At 34.7% G+C, this 17,326-nt stretch overlaps 1 protein-coding gene across 6 annotated transcripts in view; it reads right to left on the bottom strand.

Annotated features, from left to right (window-relative positions):
• INPP4B (inositol polyphosphate-4-phosphatase type II B) overlaps positions 1–17,326 on the bottom strand; it is an 851,576-nt gene that overhangs the window by 151,819 nt on the left and 682,431 nt on the right. For all 6 annotated transcript variants that reach the window (XM_064383845.1, XM_064383847.1, XM_021666733.2 and 3 more), the window contains one exon: positions 8,572–8,749. In XM_064383845.1, the coding sequence (XP_064239915.1) occupies positions 8,572–8,749 (178 nt within the window). The remainder of the gene's footprint in view (positions 1–8,571; positions 8,750–17,326) is intronic.

Below are 17,326 nucleotides of genomic sequence, written 5' to 3'. Positions count from 1 at the left end.
TTCTTGACTCATCATTCTCTGGTCACCCAAAATGTGGTAAGTCAGCCCCAAAAGGACCTTAAATCACTTTTTCGAAAGCACTTTTGTCATTGGTGAGGTAATCCATTTTCCCATAGTTTCAACTGTCATCTTTATGCCGAGGTCTAATAAATCCATCTCTATCCATCTCCTGAACCAGCTCTATCACCTGTTTCCACTGAAAAGTCCTTAGAGTTCAAAAATGCCAGGCTGAACTCAAAATTTAGTTCTGGTTCTTTTATTTTTAGTAATTTTGTTCTTTCAAGATCTTCCATTTGAGTAGTATTATTAGTATTCAACAATGTAGAGTCCAAACCTCTGAATTATCCTCACTAACACTTATTTGGTGAATTAGTCAGCAATTTATTCTATTTAAACCTTTTCAATAATTTCAAAATTGATCCTTACTTTACATTTCCACAACTAGTCCTAGTTAAGAGCCTTTCTACATTCCATATGGATACTTTCCACAGTCTCTTTGTTGGTTCATTCACTTTAATTTGTCTTTTCTTTAGGATATTATCAAAGGCCACCAATATTAAAACATAGACTCCTGAGTTCCAACCTTGAACTACAATACAAATACAAATTAGAATTTGTATTTTTAGCAAAACTCCCCAGAAGCATTACTTGTATTTTGTGATGACCAGTAATGTTCAATAATTCAAATCCACTATCTTAACTTGGCCTATGTATTGCTATAAGGATGATCTTCACAAAACATGTATCTAATCCTTCCTCATTCAACAGTCTTCTCGGTGTCAACAGAACAATATTTCTCCTGAATTACTAACTAGGTGTTAGATGATCAAATTGTTTGTTTTTTAAGCTATGGAACATTGCTGAAACATTCACATTTCCAAAGTGTGCAAATAATAGTGTTCATAATAGTGATGCATGAAAGTTGCAGGTCCATATCCCACTTCACTCTTTTTAATCTCAGCCTTTTTGATTTTAGCTGTTCTGGTAGGTGGCTAAAGGCGTCTCATGATAGTTTGAATTTGCATTTTTCTAATGGCCAATAATGCTGAGCATTCATTGTGTGTGTTTATTTGCGATTCATAAGTCTTCTTTGGTGAAGTATATTTTTAATTCTTTTGCCCATTTTAATTGAGCTGTTTGTTGTATTTTAAGTTGCAATAATGCTTTATATATTCTAATACAAATCCTTTGACATATGCATATTTTACAAATATTTTCTCCCAATTTGTGACTTCTTGTAGAAGTTTGTCTGCTTTTATTCTTTTACATCGTACTTTAAGGTTTATGATCTATTTTGAGTTTAATTTTATATATGTATGAGGTAAAGATAAGTGTTACCTGTTTTTGCAAATGGATATCCAATTGTTTCTGCAAAATATGTTGAAAAAACACTGATTTCCTCTGACTAGCCATATACAGAAAATTGAAAATGGACCCCTTCCTTACCCCTTTTACAAAAACTAACTCAAACTCAAGATAGATAAAAGATTTAAATGTAAAACCCAAAACTATAAAAACCCTACAAGAAAATCTAGGCAATACCATTCAGGACATAGGCAGGGGCAAAGATTTTTTATGATGAAGTTGCCAAAAGCAATTGCAACAAAAGCAAAAACTAACAAATGGGATCTAATTATACTAAAGAGCTTCTGTACAACAAAAGAAACTATTAACAGAGTAAACAGAACCCCTACAGAATGGGAGAGAATTTTTGCAATCTATCCATCAGATAAATCTACATGGAACTTAAACAAATTTTAAAGAAAAAAAAACAACCACTTTAAAATGTAGGCAAAGTACATGAATAAACTCTTCGCCAAATAAGACATTTATGTGCCCAACAAACACACACAAAAAAAACTCAACGAAACTATCATTAGAGAAATGCAAGTCAAAACCACAATGAGATACCATCTCACATCAGTCAGAATGGAGTTATTAAAAAGTCAAGAAACAACAAATGCTGGCGAGGCTGTAGAGAAGTAGGAACACTTTAACACTGTTGGTGGGAATGTAAATTAGTTCAACCATTGTGAAAGTCAGTAGTGTGGCAATTATTCAAACCCAAGAACTAGAAATACCATTTGAGCCACCAATGTCATTACTGGGCATCTACCCAAAGGAATATAAATCATTCTATCATAAAGACACATGCACGTTTATGTTCATTGCAGCACTATTCACAATAGCAAAGACATGGAATCAACCCAAATGCCCATCAGTGATAGATTGGATAAAGAAAATGTATTACATATACACCATGGACTATACAGACATAAAAAGGAAGAAGATCATGTCCTTTGCAGGGACATGGACAGAGTTGGAAGTCATTACCCTCAGCAAACTAACACAGAAAACCAAACGCTGCATGTTCTCACTTATAAGTGGGAGTTGAATAATGAGAACACATGGACACAGGAAGGAGAACAACACACCCTGGGGCCTTTGGGAGGGCAGGGCAGTGGGGAGGGAGAGCATCAGGATAAATAGCTAATGCATGCGGGGTTTAATACCTAGGTCATAACGTCTAATAAGAAGTCTGCTATCATTCTTGTTGGTGTATGTCAGCAAAACATGTCTTTTCTTATTTCTTGTTTTTTTTCACAATGTTCTATCCCTGTTTTTCAACAATTTGCTTATGATATATCTGAGTTTATTTTTCTATATTTATTCTGTGTGGAATATATGGAGCTTCTTGGATCTGTAGTTTCATAAAATTTTGAAAGAATTTGACCATCATTTCTGCCAATACTTTTTATGCTTCCCTCTCTTCCTTTTCTGTCATTTCTGTTTATATTCCTTAATTTTTCTTCTGGTCATGGATGTTAATTTCCTGCTTCATTGCATGCTTAGTATGTGTTTATTGGATGGCAGGCATTTTGACTTTACATTCTTGGTTGTCAGGTTTTATTGCATTCCAAAATAATGTTGACTTTTCTGTGGCAAAGTAAAACTACTTGGAATCAGTGGGATCTTTTCAAGCCTTGTTTTCAAACCTTGTTAAGGTAGACTAAGAGCAGCCTCTAATCTAAGACTAATTCAGTCCCACTGCTAGGGCCATACACTTCTGAGAGCTTTACTCTATTCCCTGTGTATTAAAAGGTCTTATCACTTTTCTGGTGGAAAGATAAACTATTAACAGGCCTGTGTGACCACCAGAAATTGCTTTATAAGCTTATTCCTAATATTTATTTCTGTGGACATGGGTAGTTTGTTCTCATACCTGCACAGATTGGTACTCATAACAAGTTAAAGGCACTCATTTACAAATCTCCACGGTACCTACTGTGTGAAACTCCTTCCTGTCTGGGACTCTGCTCTGTGAATTCTGGCAATCTTGGCCTCCGCAAACTCTAATCTCTGTCTCTTCAACTTGAGAGGATAGAGTTTAGGTTCCTTTTGGCTACAGCCTAGGAACTGCCCTAGGAAGAAATCTAGATAATTAAAAGGATCACATAATTTGTTACCCATTTTCCAGTGCCTAAATACCATTATGTCTACATTTTGTCCACTTTCTTGTTGTTTAAGGTGGGAGGATCCATGTTATTCCATCATACACAGCAGAAGTTCTGATTCCACAAATTTTATATGTAGCCTCATTATCAGTACTATCATCTTATATTCTTATCTTTATTTTTTCTTATTATACAATTTTCTACTAAACACAAACTTTGTTGATTGTACATTATTATTTTACCAATTAAATAATTACCATTTAATGGCAATTATGAAAAACAGCAACATAAGCTCTATTCTGAAATTTCATTTTTATTGAAATTATTTATTCTCAAGTTGTCTTAGACTCCTAATACATACTTTGGCCAACACTGAAAAAACAAACAAAATTTCTACTTATTAAGCTCTTTCCTACAGTTTGGGACTGGGCTAGACCTAGGAGTGGTTACACTGAATAAACAACAAAAGAATAGTAATTTTCAGTCTTAAGTAATCAATGTAACATTCTTCTCTCCGTTACGTGTATCTTCAACTTCTTAGCACACTACCTGCGTGGCATCGCTATTACAGAAAATATTTCTTGAGAAAATCTTGACTGTATATATTTGAGAATACAACAGATTTTATCTTCCTTTAAATATAATAGAATGTTTTGGTATAGTATGTTGAGGTTGAAAGAATAGTAGGAATTAGAAGCTATGAGAGTTTCTCAAATATGCTGTGAGTATAGCCTCTAATATTTGCAATAAAACCCATTATTTTAACTATTTAGCAATTGCAATATTGTAAAACACCCCATTCTTTTAAATTCTTAGATTGTAAAAATTAAGAGCCATGTCTATGTAGTATTTGTCATATAGCATCAAGTACAATACCACACACAATTAAGTGCTCAATAGTGCTTTTTGATGAGCAGGATAATAATGACTTTCTAAACAAGGTCTATCAATCTCAATGGAATAGAGAAAGTGATGGGTGTTTGAAGGCTAATATCACAGAGATTTCTGAGCTATGAGAGATACCTATACACTGTTCATATTCAGGCCTTTAAAAACATTATTTATTTTAGTTTGAATTTATTTTATCTATCCCTCATTTGTTTTTCCCTTATAGAAATGCATACTTTTAGTCCAAGAAAAAGGGAAATGCATTTTTATCTCAATCTATTATTAACCTTTCATCCTGTATGTTAAAATTTTGGTCTCTCTTTTATCTTTTTTGTTAGAATTATTCAGATAAACTCAGCTTGCCTTTTGTTAGACTCTTACACAATAAGATTATATTATTATTTTAATATTTTCATGAACTAATATGCAACAGCCAAACCCTATTATCCAAAAGAAGATATACTAAGAATTTAAAAATTATGACACAATTTAATTGACTTTGTGCATATTAGAACATGAAACATTGAAAGTATTCATTTTTGTTCAGTTTTAGTAGTACTCCCTCCCTGCCCCCACATTTGTTTCCTTAGTCCTATGCACGAGCATCCATATAGCCATCTGAAGATGCAGTATACTGGTCAAGCTCACAGAATCTGGAGACAAAAACACAAGGTGTGTGATTGCAAGCAAATTATTTAATATTTCTGTGCCTCAGTTTCCTCAACTGTGTAAAATAAGGCTACTGACAATACTTACTTCATAGAATTAGGAAGATTTAATGTTAAAATAATATTATCTACCACATGGAACTCTGAAAATTGAAGAGTATCTCACAGTTATTAAGCCAGTAATAAATGCTAGCTATTACCATCACTTCATCATCATCACAACCACTACTATCAAGAGTCTTGGACTTCCTGGGAATAAAGACATGTGTTTTATTTTTTTTCTACCTTTTGTGTTGAGCACAGTATCTGTCAAATAGTATAAATTCAGGATTTATTTTTACTATTTATAAATTGTGTGTGTCTCTACCAATGGTGTTTAGATGGATGGAATTTGGGCTGGTGGCCCTATCCCTGTGCCTTGGTTCTCAGTAGCAGTAGAGATGATGTGAATTCACGTATGTTCATTGTGGCACTGTTTACAATAGCAAAGACCTGGAACCAACCCAAATGCCCATCAACGATAGACTGGACAAAGAAAATGTGGCACATATACACCATGGAGTACTATGCAGCCATAAAAAAGGAAGAGTTCATGTTCTTTGTAGGAACATGAATGAATCTGGAAACCATCATTCTCAGCAAACTGACACAGGAGCAGAAAACCAAATACCAAATGTTCTCACTCCTAGGCGGGTGTTGAATAATGAAAACACATGAACACAGGAAAGGGAACATCACACAGTGGGGTCTGTTTGGGGGCACTAAGGGAGGGACAGCAGTGGGTGGGGAGGTTCAAGAGGGATAACATGGGAGAAATGCCAGATATAAGTGATGGGAGGATGGAGGCAGCAAACTACCTTGCCATGTATGTACCTATGCAACAATTCTGCATGATCTGCACATGTACCCCAGAACCTAAAGTACAATTTAAAAAAAATCTGAAAAAAAATCACAGAAAGATGATGTGAATTGCCTTTGGATCTACAAATATTGCCTACTCAAAGACTCCTGGAATATGCCCTCTTAGCAAGTTGAGTTTTTCTGTTCCTACTTGCTTTTCCCACAGACTCTGAGTATATGTTCAATTGATAATGAGTTCATGGCTATTGTCTCCAGGTGCAATGGCTTTCCTAAGAGGAGAGATGCCATCTGATCACAAAATAGAATACCTCCTTCTTCACTGCCCTGGGCTGCCCTCAGCCTTCCCCAAGTGCCCCAAGTCTACGACAGAAAACTCTTCCATGTTCAAGTGCTCACAGGCTATAAAACCTTCACATTTCCCTGATAAGCATGAATATAGATAACTCCTTAATGTCTTGAATATGCTATATGGATGAGTCCCTAAGAAAATAACTTTAGGTACCTATTTTCCAAACATGCCAGTTCTGAATCAGTAAAATAAACCAGGGAATACCCATGAAGTAAGCATTTTTATTTTATAATCCATAGTATACAACATGCCCAAAACTTAAAGACAAAACTCTTAAAGCTTACATCCCACTAATATTAAATTATATTTAAATTTCGGATACCACTAAAACTATCTCTCTTTCATGTCTGAATTCAAGAATCATACTTTATTCTAAACCATGAACTACTAACAGTTTTCATAGACTATACAAAACTGTTAACTTAGATAATTCTTGGAAATTCCAGACATGAATTCTTAAAAGAATGCATGGCTTGCAAACTTAACTTAAAAAAAGATCCTCCTAGTTTTAAGGACTGAGAGATTTATTAGTTGACTAAGCTTGTCTATTCAGTAGAAAAGAGAAAACACAGGGGAAAAAGTTGCAGTAATGCTGGATTCAAGGAGAAGAAAATGGCCATCCTAACTCCCCTCTCCACCAAAATCACTGCAGCAAGTTGTAAATGGTGTATGAAATGCCATATCCCTGCCCAGTGCACAGAAGAATATAAATACTGCTCTGTAATCACTGCAGTGGTAGGCTCTTTGCTAAAATTTTCAGCTTAGGTGAACCCAGAAAAACCTCACCTGATCTATAAATCCAAAAAAGAAATGAACCAAAACGAAATTATATTATTTTACTGTATGCAACAACCTCCTCCTTTTTTCTTTTCCCCTAGCCATAAAAACATACTTATTGAATATCAGAATACTCAGGTGTTCTGATATTCAACAGAAAGAACTTCCATTCTAGAGTCATCCAGACCTGGGTTTGAACCCTGGTTTTTCTTGAATCCTGTATTTGACTCTGCATGAGTTTTCACATTTTTAAAATTTCTCTGAGCTTTATTTAGCCTTTTTCTATGTGAAAAGAAGATAATATGTTCTCCATAATACTGACTAAATAAAATGACATAAAGTATGAAGCCCTTGCCCTATTTGATGCAAAGTAAGAACTTGTAAAATTTGGGTCAATATTTTCCTCCTTTTTCAGGATGGAAGTATGTGTTCTGGCATGGAAGGAATGCTGCGTTTTGAACTGGAAGTTCTGAGTTTGTTTTTTCACTTTTTAATTTATTAGACAATTCACTAAACCTTTCTGAATAGATATTAACTATTTTTTCACAAAAGTAGGTATGCTTTCTCCTATAAAAATGTATAGTTTAAACTGAAACATTTCAATAAGTATAAGATATTACTATTATAAATTAACACACCTGAATAAAAAGTATGGACATACATAAGATCCAGGTTTCTATGAATTTGTTCTTCAGAGAGGTGGAAAACTACACTTTTGTCTTATTCTACAATTATGATAATTTTCTTTGGTCGGTTTTTTCAAGGTCATATTTATTGAAAATATCTCATAAAAAATTACATGATCTCGTTAAAATGAAAAGGTTAAGGATGCACACATTGGTTCTACTCCAGGACACTGGTTTTACATTGAAGATCAAGCTGTCACTTTTCTTTTTCTATCTCAGCTCTCCATCTATCACACAGCTATTTGCCCTAGTTAGTTTTGGAAGTAGATATGGGGTGTCTACCCCATGCCAGACTAGCTCTCCTTTCTGCAGATAAAGGAGCAAGTCATCTTTGGAAAAACTAAGGCTTAGAATCTACTGCTTTTCAAATAACTAACACACTTGGAAATTTTTAGAACCTTTTCTCAGTAAATAATGTTGTAGAGAATGAACTGAGGCAGAGGAAGTACCCCATACAGACTGATATAAATCCACATCAGAGTTCTGCCTTCAAACGAAGTGACATTCCTATTCAAATGTAAAGCTTTATATGCATAAAAATTAGGTGATCACCAGAGGAAAATAAAGTAATTTTCAAAATCTAATTTAATTCACTTAATAAGACCATAAACCAAAGAAAATGAAAGATGCTAAGGAAAAAAGAAGATATATACCAACCAATAATAGGTTTCATTTCCTACTAAGAAAAAAAAGACAGTGCTCAGTAAGATTTGAACAGAGAATGAGACCAATTCATTTTGATCCTGTGGCAATGCTTTGAAACTTAGTTTTTAACCTACTCTACTTTACATTTCCGGATGTTATGAAAGGCAATGTATGCAGAAAGTCAGACCAATGGGGATTTGAGTATTTCATTTTCCCAACTGTAGTGATGATTTGGATCTTACTTTTTCTGAAAGCATCTTTAAAGAATTCTTCAAGCTGTCTGGAGAATGCTGGCTTGCAGAATTAAGCAGTAGGTCTGCATGGGTTGCTATAAGAGGTTGTAGTTGATTGATGTTGCTGAGAACTTCTTTTGCTTTGGCTGTGTTTTCAGGTGAATAGTAAATAAACTGGTACCCAGTACTGCAACAACAAAGATAAAAATAAGTTACACAAACAGCATAACAAATGTGCAGCCCTTAATACCAGACAGCAAATGATAAACCCAACTCCAAGTATCACTCTTTCCTACTGATCAGATAAGAACTGTCCTAAGAGATTTTTATTATTGCACTAACAGTTTTTATGTAAGGTGAAAAAAACACTTTTTAAGACTAGGTAAAGTAATATTGTCTTTGCTAACACACTGGAAAGAGTAATACTAATACTTGACATGATCATGTCAAGTCAAACTAGTATTACTATTAATTTCTAATGAACTTGAAGCCACATAAGCCAGTGGGAAAAGTGAGCTGTTATATTCAAGCCAACTTAAATCCTGGCTTGTCACTAACTAGCTGGGTGACCTTGGGTAGCCTTCTTCCTCATCAGGAAAGTGAGAATAATTATCCAATTTTATGAAGTGGGTAATATTAGAAGTCATTCATATCAAGTGCGTAAAATTGTGATTGGCATAGAGATAGCATTTAATACCTACTACCTAAATTTTCCCCCATGTTACTAGGTGAGGGGTGGGGAAGGACTAAATTTTAATAGCTGAGAAATGAGGGGAAAATTAATGTCAAGTGGGCACATGGCAAATGTATTTAATAGAAAAAGGACATTAGTAGTAGAATGTTATTCCATGGTGTTATTTTACCACAAGACTTTTTGTTCTTGTGGTTTTCCATTTAATATACAGAGAAATCTAAAACTGATTATTAGCTAAGGAGTTACTGACTTTTGTTTTTTTTAAGAGACAGAATCTCACTCTGTCACCCAGGCTGTAGTACAGTGGCACAATCAGAGCCCACTGCAACATCTAACCCTTGGTCTCTGGTGACCCTCCCACCTCAGCCGCTTGAGTAGTTGGGACTACAGGTAAGAGCCACCACACCTGGCCAAATTTTTAAAAAACATTTTTCATAGACTGGGTCTCGTGATGTTTACACAGACTGGTCTTGAATGCCTAGCCTTGAGCAATTCTCCACTCTTGGCCTCCCAAAGTGCTGGGATTACAGGCTTGAGAATTATTGACTTTTATAATCATCATCTAGCATGTTATGGGAGTAGGGATTCTTTAGAGGGAAGGAATCTTTCATCAGTTTCATTAGGAAGAGGCATTCCAGAAAGAAAGCAGCAAAACAGCAAAACAGTTGCCAGAACGAAAGAAGAGGGAAGTAATGGCTCGTGCATTCACAAGATTGGTGTAAACTTGCTTACATCTCATTATACCAAAATGTCAAGACATTTTTTTCATAAAACTTTGCAGTCTATGTTGAGTATTTACTGAATATGTCTGCCACATTTTTACCAGCTCAGTTATTTAAATTCCATAATTTTATTTCTCATCTTGAAACCTCAGACACCATTAAGAAAAACTGACATCTAGGAAGCATTCTCTGTTCTATTCCTTTCACACTAGTGATTTTTCAGGGGAAAATTATCAGAATCTTTAAGGAAACAATATTTTTTGGCAAACATATAATGAATATCCCATTTATTTATTTATTTATTTAGTAAAATATTTAAAAGAAATGACTTTTGAGGTTTGGGGTATTCAGAAGATTGAACAAGAAGTCAATAAAGGTATCAGGTTTATGAAGGCCAAGAAACACATTCTAGTTTATGATACTTAAAAAGATTTGCTCTCGATTTTTTACCTGTAGACTTTTAAATGTCAGAAGTGAGGGGTTCAAATAAAACATACCTTAATTTCCTATTATGTCTCTCTTAACGTAAGTTAAAGTAAATAAAAAATAGGATGTGGTGGCTCATGCCTGTGGTCCCAGCACTTTGGGAGGCCGAGGCCAGCATATCATGAGGTCAGGAGTTCAAGGCCAGCCTGGCCAATTTTGTGAAACCTCATCTCTACTTTAAAAATATAAAATTGGCCAGGAGTGGTAGCACGTGCCTGTAGTCTCAGCTACTTAGGAGACTGAGGCAATAAAATTGCTTGAACCTAGGAGGCGGAGGTTGCAGTGAGCCAAGATCAGGCCACTCCCTCTAGCCTGGGTGACAGAGTGAGAAGCTGTCTAATAAATAAATAAATAAAATAAAATAAAACTAACAATTGCAAGGAGGGAAAAGAATCAGTAGTCCTTGTCAATTCTTGATGTCTCTTTCTGGTTTCTTGACTGGTTGAGACAGATCTCATGCAGGAGTATACTAAGGACTTCAGAAAAGAAATCATGAAGTCAGACTGGATATAAAGTTTAACCCATAACAGACTTTAATAAATCAAATGGCTTCATGTTGTTTTTGCAAAGAAAATGATTCTCTAAAGATACAGATGTGTCACCAGAATTTGAACAACGTTTGATACCCAGCAGCTCCAAGAGCAGAAAGCAGGACCTACTTACAGACCCAATGCAGAGCCATGTGGTAGCTGCTATGTGATCCTTCTTTGCAGCTCTGCTATTCCGGAATCAGAGGTTACTTCCTGGTGTCCTCTTATGGCTATTTACAGGCTTCCCATGGCTTAGACTTTGGAAAGCTAGAATGCTTATGGCCTTGTGGGGTCTTCCATCTCTCTCTTCATTTGACTGCTTTCTGAATGTGTCTTCTCTGCCCTCTCATACACTCACTTCTATCCATTCCATCTCTATTGCCTTCCTTCTTTACTCATATTCTTCTTTCCAAGAAGTTCACTGTTACTGTTTTACTGAATATTACTATTTTCATTATCAAATTCCCTGACAATCTCCACTCCATTCTATTCTAATGCACACATTTCTAAGATTTTTTCTGCACATGTTCTTTATTTATACCCTAGTTGAATGGTGCTCAAATTTTAGCAGTCATAGTAAGATTCCCTTTAGGCTGAGGACAGGACCTCAATGTTTATGGAAAAAATGCAGATTCCTTGGCAACATCAAGAGATTCTGCTTTAGTAGGCTGTAGCCTTTGTGATAAGCACCACTGGAGATCCTGATGCAGGGAGACAGCGGAGCATCTTTAGAGACTCCCTGTCATTGTTTTGACTGAGATCCCCTCTAAACTATTGATCATGTTACACAAGGACTCTGGAAACAGTTCCTTCTTAAGGTATTCTAATGTTCTTAGTACCTTTTACAAGGCTACTTTTACATCCCATCTTATTCACATACATTGCTTTGGTTCCTTTCTCATACCAGTGTTTACTCTCGTAAACTTTTTCATCATCATTTCATCTTTTTCCTCCCAATATATTCACTTTCTTCTCCCCAATACATTCTTGAATCACCATCATGGGACATAATACTAACTCCTGCCTCTTGCTCCTAATTCAATCTCTTTGGAGCAGCATTATGTAGCAGGTATCAGTTGTTTCATTGAAGTCTTTTTAACGATAAGCACCTCACATAGTGAGGCTGAAAGATTCATTTTCCATAATAAAAGCCAACATTGATGTCAGAATGAAAACATGAAATAGTATGGTATGAAAAAAAAATCATCACTCACAAAATAATTTTAAGTATACATAAATTGTATCTACCTATTCAGTGACTTACTCTTTAAACGTGTCATATATTTTAACAGTTATAGCTTCTTAAATGGAAAGTAATAAGTATAATTTAATTATCTAATTAAAAAGAATATAGCTAAACTCATTTTATAGTAGTATGAAATTTAAACTGGATCCAAACACTTGAGTCAACTATTAATCAGATGACTCTGGAAGAAAGACAAAATATTTGCTTGGACAAAATATTTTATAGAATATAAATAGTACTGCAAATCACAGATAATGAAAATTTAAATGTTTTAAAATATTTTTTTCTATTGATGAGTGAATTAAAGTGCACTATATATGTAATTTAATATATTTATTTAAATAAGGTAATTGAATACATTTGGTATTATTTTCATTAGAATGCACATCCACACTCCCATCCTCACATGTTTCTGTGTGTGTATGTTGTTACCAGCCATGTTGTATTTTGGAGCTGTCAAAAATATATAAAGCACATAATGAAGTAACATTCAAGTCACAAGTTCTAATTGCTAACCAAAATACAATTAAAACAAGGACTTATATATTTCTGAGTATATATTTGCCCCAGTCCCTTTTTGCAGGTCCTCTTTATTTTCCTATTCTCTTTTTGGCTTGCTTCAAGACTCAGTTCTTGGAACCCTTTTATCTATATGTCTCTCCTAAGTAAATACCCATGTTGCACTAATGATTTCCAAATCTCCATCTCTAGCCTAGACTTTCCTCCTGAACTCCAATGAAAACAAAAGCTCTCCTGTTAACAGCTGTAGCTTCACACGTCCCAAACTGAGCCTGAAATCTGCTCCCCACTTTCAACACCCAGCTCCTTTTCACTCTTCCCTATCCTAGATTATGGCAGGTCCATTTAATGTTGTCTGTGACTCTTTATCACTTATCTTTTGTCCGACTTCTCAGAAAGTCTTGCCTTTTTCTTCAAAATATACCCAGAATCCCACCACTTATTTCCACACTCACTGCAACTACTCCATCATTTCTACCACCAGGATTACTGTAATAGCTCACAAACTGCTATCCACACCTCTGTTTTTAAACTTATCTACTGCAAGATAAATAATATTCTAAGATATTGAGTATTATTGTACAATACTCTAAGATATTGAGTATCATGTTTCGGGTTTGAAGAAGGCAGGAGGCAGACAAGAAGAGAAAAATAGTTCATTTTCCTTAACTCTTTGACCACAAGTTCACACTGTGGGACTTGCTCTATTACTTATCCATCCTTTCCCATCCCACTCATGTCTACCTCCACTCCTTAATCTGTTTGCTCAACCAAGTTACTATTTTTCACAGTGGAGTCATTAAAAAATATAGACGAGATATGATTAATAGACAAGGAGGAAAACAAGAAGGAAAAGACGGGGAAGATGGGGCATGAACAGAAGGGGATTAGGATTGATGAGTTTAGGGAAAAATGATTTAGAGTGGTGTGTCTCTTCTGTGGCAGAATTAAATCTCCAGAAAAAAAATCTAGAACTATTTCCCCTTATTTATTTATTTTTGCTCAAACACTACTTGTAAAAAAACAACAATGTGGTCTCTTCAATCCAGAGGGAGGGATGTATAAGCTCTCAGTTTTGTCTGAGAAGAAAATAATGTGGATCACAAAAGAAAATTTACACCTTAGTGCACTTAAATATACCCTTCTGGTCTCACAGGGTTTAATAACAGGCTTCATGAAATTGGAGAAGGTAACAGCATGCCTCTCTGCTTTCCCCAATGCACCTTTTGCATTTTCTACTGGAAGTGGGGTTTGGAGAAAAGAATTGGAATTAAAAAAAAGTATTTTTTACCTCGTGTGGATTTCACTTATATAATTAAATTAGTTATATGATCTATACTTAAATTGATATTTACCTTTACTCAGGTTTTAAAAAGTCATGGTTTCATGAACATTTTAGAATCAGAGTGTTGTGATCAAAAGCTGATTCTGCCATTTATTAGCTCTGCGACACATGATGCTAATTAAATAGGAAAAAAAAAATAACATTCATATCTGCTCAAAATGCCCCCTCTAAGAAAATGTATTTACTAGCTCAGATCCTGGTGGCTTCTACTATCCCGCACTTCAGTTTGCAAGGTCTTACTCGCACTTCCCAAACCACTGAAACCCCTCTTTTGTGTACATCTTTTATTTAGCCCTATTCTTGCTTTAATACAAATGTTCCAGGTACTATTATATGACCTTTAAATAAGCAAAGTCCAATGTGCTTTATTTCTTTTCCAGGCCTATTCCCACTTGTCCATGAATTCACTTGCCTTGATTTCCTTTGCCAGCTTCCAAGGTCTAGTCAGTTCTCTTTCTGGTATTTTCATGCTTGTCCCTCTGCCAGGGTGTTATGGGGATAATACCTAAACCTGGTCTCCTGATTCCTTCCAATCTCAATCTTCATCCTAGACTTTATCCCCTAATATGCTTATTCAAGGTATGGAGTAAGAAAGGTCCGGGAGTAAAAATCATTCCCAAATACTCTGCAAATATAAATGTTCCTTTGACTGCAAAAAAGCATGACAGACCTTTTAGGGTGATGGTAATGTCCTAAAATGGGATTATGATGATGATTGCACAGCTCTGTATATTTACTAAAACTCTTTGAATTATATACTTATGATAGTTCATTTTTATTGTAGACAAACTATACTATAATAAATTTTAGAAAAATCAAATCTTTCCAGCATATAATATTATAGGCTAATGATTATGATTCTAGGATAAGAATACAAAAAAACAGAACGTATGTATATAAGTCATTTTATTTTTTTCCATGTTAAGCGTGACAATACTTTAAGAGAGTCCCCAATAAAGCCAATATTTTATACTGTGTAATTTATGCTAATAATTTAAATATCCTCCTTTATCACTTTAATAGCTAATATTATTGGGTACATATATGCTATGAGCCTAAATGTTAGTTTTTTAGGAATTAAATTGAAGCCTGAGTAGGTTAAGTAACTTGACCTGTATCACACAAACTAGCATAGATGGTAAAACCAGGTTCAAACCCAGGTCTCCATTGTTATACACTTTGAACTCCTAACTATATTTTACTATCTCTTAAACATAGTATTAACCCATTTTAAATTTGGAAAAATTAAAGTGCTATAACTACTATGGGAAGCATCTTTAATTTAATAAGTATAGTTTATAAATATTAAAATAAAATATAAAGAAGTTATCTCCTAATTAAAACAAAGTTCATTAGAGATGTATAATTCTATTTTATAACACAGATTAGACTAAAGAAAGAATTTGAGAATTGTCTCACAGTAAATTATTTTCAACAAATATTTAGTAACTACCACACAGTCAATGAATTAAGGAAAGCAAAACATCGGAGGTACTTAGTGAACAAGATAATTAGTGGATTATGTGTGAGGATGCCAGCCTACTACATGCAGGGCCGGTAGTGCAGAAGAAGAAAAAGAAAAAAAAACTATTTTGTCTGAATCTTCTTCCCACAAGAGCTTGCAAACCTAAAGCTCTAGATGCTTAGTGTCTATGAATATCCTGAGGACAGCTGTAGTTTCAGGGCTTACTAACCATTGTGCATGACAGCTCCTTACATTCCTGAGAGGAATGTAACAGGATGTCACACTGCATCCAACCATTCTAGGTACTCTGAGGTTGGAGAATATATTTTTTTTTTACCTAGTTTCTGTATTTGCTGGAAGAAGTTGCAAAAGGATTTTATGAAAACATTTCTCTTATTTTACAACTAAAAAAAAAGAAAAGGAGGAAAGACAAAACAAGTACCGAAAAAGAAATGACTGTATTTATCTGTGCCACTCTAAGTAAACTTATTAACGTTTCTAACACATTTACTGATATGTTTAGACTGATGTGTTCTATATACATGTCATACTTTCTTTCAGGTATATTTTTTATATATAGCTCTATAAACCTTATAATCCACATAACAATTGAAATAACTACATAATATTCAACTTTAGTGATGCAGAATAGTTTGTTTATTCATTCATTCAAAGTGCTTATAATATTTTACTATCATGAATAATAATCTATGAACATCTCTGAAAAATTTACTTCCTTTATTTTTATTGTGGCCATATTCCTTAAAAAGTGGTATTCCTAAGGTGTATTTGAGTATTTGAGAGGCCTGTAGATAGAAAACTGATATGGCTAGAGCTTTAGAAATATTTTTAATGACTACTAGGGACAGAAAAATCCTGGCAGATTAACATAGTAACTGACTCTGAGTGAAAATCACCATATATCAATTCATATGTTTTTTGATAGCACAAATAATTTATTCTAAAATTATATTCTTTTAAAGACCTATAAGGAATTGAGTGGACCAACTATATTTTATTTCTCTCTCGTGGATAGCAGAATCCCTTCCTAAGGTAGCATTGCACATTTGTTAAGAGGATGTTTGTACTGGACGTCTTTTGATTGCGGAGGGTAAATGAGTATGGAAGAACTTGAGACTAAGGACAGAAGTCTCATTTTCTAGCGCTGGTTCTGTCATCAGCTGCATTGGTGACTCAATCTTTGGTCCTCAATATTCTCACTAATAAAATAAGTAGGAGAATTCATGGTCTGGGATCCTCTGTTGGTTCTATGATTTAAAAGATTCTTAATGTAAAAAAAAGCACAGACTCAACAAGATTATTTTCTTATTTCTCAAAATGTCTCTTTAATGAAGTATAAACAACTGACCTTATTAATTAAGCAATAGAAATGAATGGCTTATTTTTTTGTATCCCCTTTCTCAGCCATATTGGCATTTACCAGGTTATACAAACCAGAAACCTAAGAGTCTTTTAACCCTGCCCAGTCTCCCTCAAGCCCTCATCCGACTAGATTTAAATTCTGTTAGGTATTTTCTTAAAATCTTCAACTCCTCAGTTACCTGTTTTCCCTCATGCCACTATTATAATAGTCTAATTGTTTGCCATTCTTCTGATCTCTTTACACTATCACTCCACATACTATGATCATGCCCATCTTCAGCTGAAACCCTACCAACTGCAGTATCCGTAGTGTACAGGGTGAATTGCCAGGAGCTGATATAGCAAATGCTTGTTTAAGATTTGGTCCCTGTTTC

Source organism: Aotus nancymaae, unplaced genomic scaffold, assembly GCF_030222135.1.
Source record: "Aotus nancymaae isolate 86718 unplaced genomic scaffold, 86718_ANA_hifiasm-v0.15.2.pri h1tg000033l, whole genome shotgun sequence".
In the NCBI taxonomy this organism is placed as follows: domain Eukaryota; kingdom Metazoa; phylum Chordata; class Mammalia; order Primates; family Aotidae; genus Aotus; species Aotus nancymaae.
Note: the sequence above shows the minus strand (reverse complement) of the source record. Positions and strands in the feature narration are given on the sequence as shown.